A 12,366-nucleotide genomic window follows, 5' to 3' on the forward strand; every position below is an offset into this window, starting at 1 on the left:
TATAGTTGCACATGATGGTGGGATTTGTTGTTACAATGTGTATCTTTTTTTAAATTTTTTTTATTTTTTAGTTTTTGGCAGACACAACATCTTTATTTGTATGTGGTGCTGAGGATCGAACCCAGGCCGCACGCATGCCAGGCGAGCGTGCTACTGCTTGAGCCACATCCCATGTCTGTAATCCTCAGTGGCTCCAGAGGCTGAGGCAGGAGGATTGCGACTTCATAGCCAGCCTCAGCAATTTAGTGAGGCCCCACGCAGCTCAGCAAGACCTTGTCACTAAATAAAGAAATATATAAAAGGGCTGGGAATGTGCTCAGTGGTTAAGTGCCCCTAGGTTTAATCCCCAGTTACCTAATTTCTACTATCCCACCACCACACACACACACACACACACACACACACACACAAAAAAAAGTTGTAGCTGGTCACAGTGGCACATATCTGCAATTTTAGCAACTTGGGAGACTCAGGTAGGAGGATCACAAGTTTGAGGTCAATCTGCAATTGAGAGCAGCCCTCTGCAACTTAGAGAGAGACCCTGTCTCAAAATAAAAAGGGATGGGATGTAGCTCAGTGGTAAAGAGCCCAATTTTATAATCAGATTTGTATTTATTTATTTATTTTTGGTGGTGCCAGGGGTCGAACCCAGGGCCTTGTACATGTGAGGCAAGCAGTTTACCAACTGAACTATATCCCCAGCCCCCTGATTTTTATTTTTTTATCACTGTGTTAGTCATTAGTCTATGTCAGGTAGCTCTGTTATCATTTCTAATGACTAAATAATATTTTATGTGTTGATTTAAGCATAATTGTTACTAAGGGTTATATTTGAAATTGAATTATTTCTGTTTCTGTATAATGTTTATTAGTTATAGGAAATGAAAGCCAATGGTCATAAATTAGGCAATGGTCATAATTAAGGTATGTAATGGTATGCTTTAACAAGTTTGGTGGTACAACTGAACCACACTGGGGGCCAGATTAATTATGTCAATATCATTTAGTGGTCTTTCTTTTAGCCACTTGACATTTATGAGCAGTACCTGTCATAGCCATGCCGATAGTTGGTCAGAAATGCAAGTGAAACAATTTCAGGATCTTTAAATTTAGGGTTGTGTTTTTTTTGTTTTGTTTTTTAGAGAAAGAAATTTTTATTTATTTGTTAGCAAACCAGAAACACAGGGGACTCCTGTCCCAAAGGCTGTGACTCTCTGGATCAGGGCTTTTAAAATTTAGGTTTTTAAATATGGATGGGCTGGAGCTGGAGCTCAGGGGCAGAGCACTTGCTTAGCACACACAAGGCCCTGGGTTCGATCCTCAGCACCACATAAAAATAAATAAAATAAAAGGTATTGTGTCCAACTACAACTAAAAAATAAATATTTTAAAAAATAAAATGTGTGGATAATACATTTTCTTTTAGCACGGTGAACAAATTTATCTGTGTACAAGTTTTGTTTTACAGAATTGTTTTGCTTTTCTGGTGCTGGGGATTGAACCCAGGGCCTCATGCATGCCAAGCAAATGTTCTGTCACTCTGCTGTGAGTCCCCAGGCCTGTATTTCAGAACTATTAACAGTTTCCCCTAGTTAATTCTTATAATCAGTCTCATCTGATTATTTTATCATAGTGGTTGGTAATTAAAGGACATAATTTATAAACCATTTTAGTGTGACAGTTTTTTTCTGGTAAAATAAATGGGAAAAGAAAAATTTATAATTAATGACTTTATGGAAGTGAATTACAGAGACAAACATTTCTTCTTAGCTATAATTTTCTGGAATTCCTTTGTGTGTGTGCGTGTATACATGCCATTCTGATATGCTTAATTCATTTTATTTTTTTTGTTTTTTGACACTTGGAATTGAACCCAGGGGTACTTAATTCTGAGCCACATCCCTGTCCCTTTTTGTTTTGAGATAGGGTCTTGTTAAGTTGCTTAGGTACTTGCTAAATTGCTAAGGCTGGCCTTGAACTTGTGATGATCCTGCCTCAGCCACCTGAGTTGGTAGGATGACAGCATGTGCCACCATGCTCTGCTGCTTCATACAGTTTACTTATTTATCTATCTATACATCTGTTTATTTTATTTATTTTTGTATTACAATTCTTAATACAATATTATAATTTATCTTATCTCTGACTATATATAACGTATGTTGACACCAATGCTTCATGCATGTTAAGCAAATGTTCTCCCTCTGAGCTATACCTCCAGCCCTGTAAAACCATTTCTATAGAACTTTATAGAGTTCTATATACGAGCAGATGTTTAATATTCTTGATGATGAATGGCTAAACTTCTCTAGGTATTATTTCTTATTAAAGTTTTATTTGTGTTCAGGCAATAGCAATTCTTACTTTTTTTTTTTTTTTTTTTTTTAACTGATTATAGATGTGAGTATGCAGTGCTCACAGGATATACTTCGAATGCTCCTCTCTCTTCAGCCAGTTCTTCAAGATGCTATTCAGAAAAAAAGAACAGTAAGACCGTGGGGGGTTCAAGGTCCTCTCACTTGGCAACAGTTTCATAAAATGGCTGGCCGAGGCTCTTATGGTAAGTAATTTATAGTGGAATGCAATGATTGGTTTTCTGTTAGTCCTCTGATTAATGGCCCAACTTGAATAAGCACATTATTTCCTTGAATATTTTTATGGCATAAACTCAGCTTAAGCTGTGGGTCGATTTCTAGTTCTAGCCTTTACTTCAACATTTTCAACATGCAGTTTACAGGGTTCTGTAACTTAAAAGGAATAGTTTCACTTACATCTGTTTTTTTATGTATTCCTGTTATCAGTAAGATTTTATGTGAAGAAAGGGTCACACAACTAGTATATCTTTAAAACCCAATACTACTTTTGACTTAAGCTATCATTTTACTAAACTGAGTGGGTAATGGGGGTAGGGATAATCTTAGTTATTAAAAAAACTGAAGGTCTTCATTTTAAAATAAAATTAGAGCTAGGAGCTATGGGCCATGCCTAGAACGCATGAGACAGGAAGATTGTGAGTTTGAGGCCATCCTCAACCATTTAGCAAGACCCTCAGCAACTTAGCTGGACCCTTTCTCAAAAATATAAAAATAGGGGCTTGGTTTGTGGCTCAGTGGTAGAGCACTTGCTTAGCATGTTTGAGACACTGGATTTGATCCTCAACACCACATAAAAATAAGTAAGATAAAGGTATGTGACCATCTAACAACTAAACTGTGTGTGTGTGTGTGTACATGCATACATACGTACTTATGTTCCGGGCGGTGAGAGGACTGAGAATTTAACTTAGTGGTAAAGCGTCTCAGAGTTCTATCTCCAGGAAACCCCCACCCCTACAAAAAAGGAAGAAAAGAAAAATTAGGACGAAGATAGGTATACAGTAGATTTATTGTCACTTGTAATGGAAAACAACATTTATAATATTTGAATTATTTGCTACAGAGTGTTTCTGAAAAGTAGGATAGCTTTTAAAATATATTTGGAATAATAGTTCTTATCATTGAAATTTATCTCCATTAATATGGGTATATATGTGTGTGTGTGTGTGTGTGTATATATATATATATATATATATATATATATATATATATATATATATATGTATTTATTTTCCCACCCTGAACCCAGGGGTACTCAACCTCTGAGCCACAACCCCAGCTCTTTTAATTTTTTAAAATTTTGAAACAGGGTCTCACGGAGTTGCTTAGGGTTTTGCTTCTGAGGCTGGCTTTAAACTTACAATTCTCCTGTCTCAGCCCCTGAGCAGCTGGGGTTACAGGTGTGTACCACCACACTCAAGTAGCTAAATGATTTAAATGTCACAAAAGCTGATATTCTGTAGAAGATGCAGGTTAATGGTAATGTATTTTAGTATAAACTTTTACATTCTTTTAATTCTTTTAAATTTATTTATTTATGTACCTGACTGATTTTGGAGATAATTTCTAGCAGTACATATAGAGATAACTTTCTTTTTTTTTTTTTTAATGGCTGCAAATACTCCATTATTTTTTACATTTGGTAATGTATTTTTACCTGTGTATGGTTTTTGGACATATAGATTGTATATTGGACATAAAAGTATTATGGCTATTTATAAATAAAAATATTTTTAAAATGATTTGGTATCTTTGTGGGTGTGAAAGATTTTTGTTTTGTATTCTTTGTTCATGACCTTTAACCATTTTTCTAAATAAAATTGCTGATCATTTTTTATTTTTAAAAGAATTTATTTGGTGATACAAACACTAACCTGTAATCTACCGTCTTAACACATTTTTAAGTATTCAGGACAGTGTTGTGGACTCCTGAACAATGATATAACTAGCAGATCTTACGGGCTATTTTCTCATGGATTTGTAGTTCCCCTTCTATGATTAGGAAATTAACATTTTGTCATATTCCTCATATGTTGTTTTCCAGTTTATTAATCATTTGGTTTTGCTTATGGTGTGTGTGTTTGTTTTTGTTTTAATATTTATTTTTTAGGTGTAGATGGACACAACACAATGCCTTTATTTTTATGTGGTGCTGAGGATCAAACCCGGGTCCCGCCCGTGCTAGGCAAGCGCTCTACCGCTGAGCCACAATCCTAGCCCCTTATGGTGTGTTTTTATGCCAAAAATTTATATAGTCAAGTGGGGTTTTTTGTTTGTTTGTTTGTATTTGTGATACTAGATATTGAACCTTTACGACATGGTAGAGATTAATCAGTTTTTTAATGAATAGATTTTATGTTATGATTAGAAATATTTTCCCCAGCTGGGCATGATGGTGCACACCTATAATCCCAGATATTCAGGAGGCTGAGGCAGGAGGATCATAAAGTGGACGCCAGTCTGGGCAATGTAGCATTATCAAGTCTCAAAAAATAAAAATGTCTGCGTATATAGCTCAGTGGTATAGATAGCATCGCTGGGTTCAATCCCCAGTACCACAAAAAAAGAAAAAATACTTTACCCAGTCCAAGCTTACTAAAAATACGATTAAAACTCCTTTTCATTTTTTCTGACACTTTTTTCTATTGAAATAAGGTTTTACATTTAAATTAAGGTAGTCAAGTATATTTTATGAAGACCATTTAGGAAATAACTAACACTGGAAAAGTACCAGTCATTTGCTTTAAGTATTTTTGTTTTTAATCAAGTAGTTTTACTGATAATTACATCATTTACTTTTGACATTTACAATAAGAAAAATAAGAAAAACATGTCTTACATTTAAGTGGTTTTTTTTTTTTTCTTTTTTTCTTCAAAAAATACCTCTTTCTTATTTAGGAACTGACGAATCTCCAGAACCACTGCCAATCCCCACGTTTTTGTTGGGTTATGATTATGATTTTTTGGTGCTTTCTCCATTTGCTCTCCCTTATTGGGAGAGACTTATGCTGGAACCCTATGGATCTCAAAGAGATATAGCCTATGTTGTACTATGTCCAGAAAATGAAGCTTTGTTAAATGGAGCCAAAAGCTTTTTTAGAGATCTTACTGCAATATATGAGGTAGGTGTTTTGAAAAGAGGTGGCATTTTAAGACTACCTTATGATTTATATGTTTATGTATAAAATATACTGAGAAGTTCAACTGATTGGGACAAAGTAAGGATGATGATGATCTATAATAGATATTTAGTTCTCATATTAGCAAGTCTCTTTGGTAGGTGGGCATAACGTGGGTCACAATGGAAAAACACCACTTTGGAGGGGCAAATGTTGTTGGCGTATATATCTCATTTAAAGTAATATTTTCTTAAAAAAAAATACAGGATAGCCAGAGAAATAATTGCATTTACAAAAAATTCTTGTCCAAATTCTATAGGACCTCAGGTAATGAGTAACATTATTAGGCTTCAGTTTCCTGAGTTTCCTGATAATATGTAAAATAAATTTGTGCTAACTACCTCCAAAATCTACTTCAGTTTTGAAATTATTGACTGTTGTTTTACATTATAATTCTCATGCTGTATGTATCACTAGGCACAATGATTATAAATTGAATGTATTGTGAGAAAAAGCCTTTCTTCATTATACTGTCTGTAAATGCTTGGAAATTCAATTCTTATATTTTAATTTCTTTTACAATCCTAATTTGTTAGTCTGTGATGGTTTAGGTTCCTTATACATTTTCCTTTTAATAATAAGTGTCTTTTATAAATGAACATTTCCCGAGGAGTATTATTTGGAATCCTAGTCCTGAATGAAAAACACTCCACAATGAAATAGATTTGATGAAGCACTGCATATTTATTATATTATCTTTTAGAGATACATAATTCATATTGTTATTAAAGACTTTGAAAGGTTTAAGTATAGAAACAAATTTACTTAATCCAGTTGCAAATGTATTCTATATTGAACTTTTAAAACAAAAATCATGACCCCCCAAAGAAGGAGAATTGGCACATTTTCTGTATGTGAATTGAGGTATATGCACAATCTAAAAAGGCTACTTTTGTAAATTTTTGTTTTTTGAGATGGAGTCTTATATGTTCCCTCGGCTGGCCTTGATCTCCCAGGCTCAAGCTATTCTCCTGGTTCAGCCTCCAGGTAGATGGGATTTATAGGCATGTGCCCCTTCACCTGGTTTTTCTTTTTAAAGATTGTATTTTTATGCTTGCTTTTTTCTGAATTCTACAAGCTTTCATTAATCAAATCAAATGGTTCCAGTGCCAACATTATACCTAGATGTCTTTTCATTACAGTTATTTTAATTTTGAAAGAAATTTAATGACTTTTTTAGGAAAATGAAAAAGAGCTGTGGCTCAATTTTCACCTTTGATATTTTTATTTCAAATGTTAATTACAATTAATTAAGCTTATGTTAAATAACTTTTATTTTATAGTGTGTACTCAAATACTGTAATTAACTGACAATTCTGCTTTCTGTATATATATATATACTTGTAGTCCTGTCGATTAGGTCAACATAGACCTATTTCTCGACTGTTGACGGATGGGATCATGAGAGTTGGATCTACTGCATCAAAGAAACTATCAGAAAAGTTGGTAGCAGAATGGTTTTCTCAGGCAGCTGATGGTAACAACGAAGCATTTTCTAAACTCAAGCTTTATGCACAAGTCTGCAGATATGACTTAGGTATTGAATTTGCATTTATTGTATAGGGCCAATTGCCTGATCCACCAGCTGATTTCATAAATAAAATCTTAATAGGATACAGCCATGTTCATTCATTTATATATTGTCTCTACTTCTGTGCTGCAAAATCAGAGCTGAGTAATTGTGAAAGAGACTGTGGTTTACAAAGCCAGAAAAATACACCTGAGTCTTTATAGAAAAGTTTGCTGATGTAGGGATTCCATCAGGGGGCAGTTGTGAATTCTAAACTGTTTTGTTTTTGTTGTTGTTGTTGGTTCTGTAGAGTTTGATCTATCTTTCTTCCTTCCTTCCTTTCTTTTTTAAAAGGCAGGTTGGGGATCAAACCTGGAGCCTTGAAAACATTATACTATGAGCTACATACATCTCCAGCCGCTGTTATAATTCTTGGTGGTTCATAGTTTAGAGATAAAACAAGTTTTAGTTTATCTCTACAACACTAGGAAATAGTTCTTTGCTAAGACTTTCTTTAGTGCATTTCTTTGGGTTAACTATAAAGAAAGTCTTAGCAAAGAAGAAATGCACTACCAACATATTGAATCTCTTCAGATTTCTATGATTTGAGCTTCATGATAAAGTTCTTTCATTTTATATTTTAATTGGCTATCTGTGTAGACAATATTTTCACTCTGTGATTTAGGAACACTTGAAATGGTTTGAAAATTTGTAAGATACTGTTTAACATTTAATGAATTGTAGTCAGGAAAGAGAATTTTATTATGCTTTTATTGTTATCATTTATTTAATTTTTAAAATGCTAGTTTAGTTTTGTTACTATTCCATTTTAGATTTGTTTCTTCAGTTTCCAGGGTAAAATAGAAAAAGCCAGTACATTCTACACTATTAGCTGGATAATCTTTTATTCATATAATAGAATTTAAAAAAAACAGTTAAATAAAGAATTGAATGTCCTGTTTTTATTCTTTAGGTCCTTATCTTGCTTCTCAACCACTGGATAGCTCTCTACTTTCTCAGCCAAATTTAGTTGCCCATACCAATCAGTCTTTGATTACTCCACCTCATGTGACGAATACTGGAACTTCTAATACTCCATCTGCCACTTTAGCATCTGCAGCAAGCAACACTATGACGATGACTTCAGGTGTTGCCATATCTACTTCAGTTGCCACAGCTAATTCAACTTTGACCACAACTTCATCTTCTTCATCCTCCAGCTTGAGTAGTGGAGTATCATCAAATAAACTCCCTTCATTTCCACCCTTTGGCAGTATGAACAGTAGTGGTACTGGATCCATGACCACACAGGCAAACACAGTTCAGAGTGGTCATCTAGGAGGGCAGCAGTCATCAGCTCTACAGACAGCTGGGATTTCTGGAGAGTCATCTTCACTTCCCACTCAACCACACCCTGATGTGTCTGAAAGGTACCTCTAAAAATATTTGTCTTGGGGCTGGGGTTGTGGCTTAGCAGTAGAGCACATATGAGGCATTCGGTTCTATCCTCAGCACCACATAAAAGTAAATTTTAAAAAACGGAGGTATTGAGCTGCGGTTGTGGCTCAGCAGTACAGAGCTGGCCTAGCACGTTCGAGGCCCTGGGTTTGATCCTCAGCACCACATAAAAATAAACAAAATAAAACTATTGTGTCCAACTAAAAGATAAATATTTAAAAAACAAAACAGAGATATTGCATCATCTAAAACTAAAAAGAATATTAAAAAAAAACTTTGTCTCTGGAGTTGGGAGATAGCTTAGTGATAAAGTATATGCTTACTGTATGTGAGGCCCTGGGATTAATTCCCAGAACCAAAAGAATAAATAAAAATAGATAGGAGGGCATGGTGAAGCTTTACTATAATCCCAGCTATTCAGGAGGCTGAGGCAGGAGGATTCTAAGTTCAAGGCCAGCCTTGGCCACTTAGCTAGATGCTGTCTCAAAATAAAAATAAAATGCTCTCTGTGGCATAGTGCTCCTGGGTTCAGTCCCAAGTACTAGTACTACTAAATAAATAAATTAATTAAATTAAATAATTTTTGCAGAAATACAAAAACTATGATGCCTTATTTTTAAAAAATAGACACTGTGAATGAACAAAATGCTTATTGCTCTTATCTTTGAAAGTTAGTTTTTATAATGTTGAGTATTTTATCTGTAAAATTATAATTTAGGATTTTTTAATGTTGCATTAGAAATTTTTAATGAATATAATTAGAATTTTTAAGAAAGCTATTTTACTGCAAATATCTAGATATCCATACGAGGCTGGTTGTATTAGCTTACACTATAATTCCAGCTAGTCAGGAGGCTCAGGCAGAAGGATTGCAAGTTCAAGGTTAGCCTGGGAAACTTAGCAACACCTATCTCAAAATAAAATAATAAAAATGAAAGTATTGGGGATGTAGCTTAATGTTAGAATGAGTTCCTGGGTTCACTTTTCAGTACCACAAAAAAACAAAACAACAAATATACATATGACGAATCTGTCCTGTGACATGGCATCAAGTAGAAAATGCCTGTGAAAATCACTTCTGTAATTGAGAAGTCACTATTGAACCAGTGTGTTCACTGTAGGGGCTTTAAGAGTTTTACCAACTTTTGAATTTGGCTCTGCCATTTACCACCTTTGTGCTTTGGAGGGGATGTTCTAACTTTTCTTAACATGTGTCTTTATCTACAAAGTAGGAGTAATATAATAAAATGAATTAAAAGCTTTACACAGTGCTTCCAAGTTGTTTATTTTGATGATGGTATCTTGTTCTTTTTATGGTTTAGGTATTGAGTGAGTTCTCTTTTGATTTACAGATTAGGTTAGTCTGAGCTTAACTATAGTTTTGTCAACTGCTCAGGATGCCCTTGAGCCAAAGTTATACTCATAAATAGAGGTAAAAATAAACCCATCTTGACTATCTAAACAGATTTGAAGTTTAGAGAAAGATCAGATCACCCATTGAAGAATGAAGCTTATTTACCATTGAAATTAAAAAGTATGAAATGAATGTATATAGTCTAAAAATGCACTAGAACATTGAGCAGTTCTGGAAACCTGTTTTTTCTGGTCTAGTTCTCTTCCTAGCCAAGTTTGTGATGTGGGTAAGCTAATGAAGTAAAGACTCATCTTTGTCTCCATTGTCCCTGAGGAAGTGAGCTCTTTCATTTCTGATACACTATGATTTTTAAGAAATCTGTTCCTTTTGTTTATTTATTATTATAATGCAAGGGACTTTGTACAATGTGAAATCTTGCATGCAATGTTTATGATTCTCTTTGGAGAGTAAGAGATATCCTTGATTTTCAGAGAGGTTCTCTAATACCTCCCACCAGAAGAAGAGGGACATAAAAATCTGCCCTGAGCTGGGGCATGGTGGTGCACACCTGTAATCTCAGCAGCTCAGGAGGCTGAAGCAGGAGATATGTGTGTTCAAAGCCAGCCTCAGCAACTTATTGAGGCCCTAAGTGACTCAGTGAGACTCTGTTTCTAAATAAATATAAAAAAGAGCTGAGAATGTGTCTCAGTGGTTGAGCGCCCCTGGATTTGGTCTTTGGTACCCCCCCCCCAAAAAAAATCATCTGTTTGATGCTACCCCAAGCAAATATAGTACAACTTTTTTGGTTTTTTGTTTACCTCAACTTTTAGCACAATGGATCGAGATAAAGTGGGAATCCCCACAGATGGTGATTCACATGCAATTACCTATCCACCTGCAATTGTTGTTTATATAATTGATCCTTTTACATATGAAAATAAAGATGAGAGCACTAATTCTTCTAATGTGTGGACTTTGGGGCTACTTCGATGCTTTCTGGAAATGGTCCAGACTCTTCCTCCTCATATCAAGAGTACTGTTTCTGTACAGGTAAGAGTAATTACTGTTTTAAATGAAATTTATACATATCAAAACCAGTTTTGATGTTTTAGAAGTTTAAAAATGCTACTTTTCTGTATTCACATCAATTTTCTAAATGCCAGGTTCTATTTTAATGATTTTACTTTAATATTATAATAGAAATCTTAGAGAGTTTCTAAAAGGTAAACTTCATAGTCATACCATAGTAAAAATGAGTAGTAAAAAAATTTATATTGGACACATTAAATACTCTTCCATATTAATTTATAAATCAGGTTTTTTTAATTGAACAATTTTATTCTGTTTATAATAAATACCTTGCTTTAATACTGTAAGGTGCACTGCAGGTACGCCATGCTGCCAGTTACTTTGGGGACAACAAATGTCCCATATAAGCCAATTTTTAAATTCATAACCCTAAACAGAAAAGTTTATAACATGCACTATATAAGCTAGAGTTCTAATTAAAAGTCAAATTTTAAGTAAAAAACAGAAGATTATCCAGAGTAAGTTGTTTGAAGGAATTTTGAATTCATTTTAACTTGTTCATTGTATTGCTGGTAGTATTAATTAATATAATTGCCGTGTAGACATTTTTTAGTTTATTGATGGCTCTTTGCTAAAACTGTTGATTTATTAAAAACCTAGGTGGTAGCTAATAAAACCTAATTCTTTAGATAACCATTTAAGTTCTTCTGTTTAGATTTTCTAATAAGGAGTTTTTAAGTTTTAGTCCTACAGTTTCTTTTATTCTTTGTTGGAAGTTTAACATGTGTAATATTTACCTGTACCTCTTAGATTGTTCCTTGTCAATACCTGTTACAACCTGTGAAGCATGAAGATAGACAAATCTATACCCAGCATTTAAAATCTCTTGCTTTTTCGGTCTTTACCCAATGTCGGAGACCACTTCCAACATCAACCAATGTAAAAACATTGACTGGCTTTGGTCCAGGTTTAGCCATGGAAACTGCTCTTAAAAGTCCTGATGTGAGTATTTTATTTTCCATGACCAAAGTTATTGAAAGACTGTATGTTTTATGGTTTTATGCAAAGCTAAGTGCAAAAAATTGAAGGAATTTTGAAAATTTTGTTTTCTAATTATTGAGTAGATAATACATGTTTTCTAAGATTATATCGTACTATAATACCTTAATTTTTTGTTTTACAGAGACCAGAGTGTATTCGACTTTATACACCTCCTTTTATTCTGGCTCCGGTAAAGGACAAACAGACAGAATTAGGAGAAACATTTGGAGAAGCTGGACAGAAATATAATGTTCTTTTTGTGGGCTACTGTTTATCACATGATCAAAGGTGGATTCTTGCATCTTGCACAGATCTATATGGAGAACTTTTAGAAACTTGTATCATTAACATCGATGTTCCAAATAGGTACATATATTTTCCTAAATGTATGATTATATCATCCCAATTTAAAGTTTCATA

At 34.1% G+C, this 12,366-nt stretch overlaps 1 protein-coding gene across 3 annotated transcripts in view; it reads left to right on the forward strand.

Moving 5' to 3' along the window:
• Positions 1–12,366, forward strand: part of Med13 (mediator complex subunit 13) — a 94,233-nt gene that overhangs the window by 66,120 nt on the left and 15,747 nt on the right. For all 3 annotated transcript variants that reach the window (XM_076871308.1, XM_076871310.1, XM_076871309.1), the window contains exons 17-23: positions 2,399–2,560; positions 5,274–5,497; positions 6,902–7,091; positions 8,038–8,494; positions 10,707–10,926; positions 11,716–11,907; positions 12,089–12,312. In XM_076871308.1, the coding sequence (XP_076727423.1) occupies positions 2,399–2,560; positions 5,274–5,497; positions 6,902–7,091; positions 8,038–8,494; positions 10,707–10,926; positions 11,716–11,907; positions 12,089–12,312 (1,669 nt within the window). The remainder of the gene's footprint in view (positions 1–2,398; positions 2,561–5,273; positions 5,498–6,901; positions 7,092–8,037; positions 8,495–10,706; positions 10,927–11,715; positions 11,908–12,088; positions 12,313–12,366) is intronic.

This window comes from Callospermophilus lateralis, chromosome 11 (assembly GCF_048772815.1).
Source record: "Callospermophilus lateralis isolate mCalLat2 chromosome 11, mCalLat2.hap1, whole genome shotgun sequence".
Lineage (NCBI taxonomy): Eukaryota > Metazoa > Chordata > Mammalia > Rodentia > Sciuridae > Callospermophilus > Callospermophilus lateralis.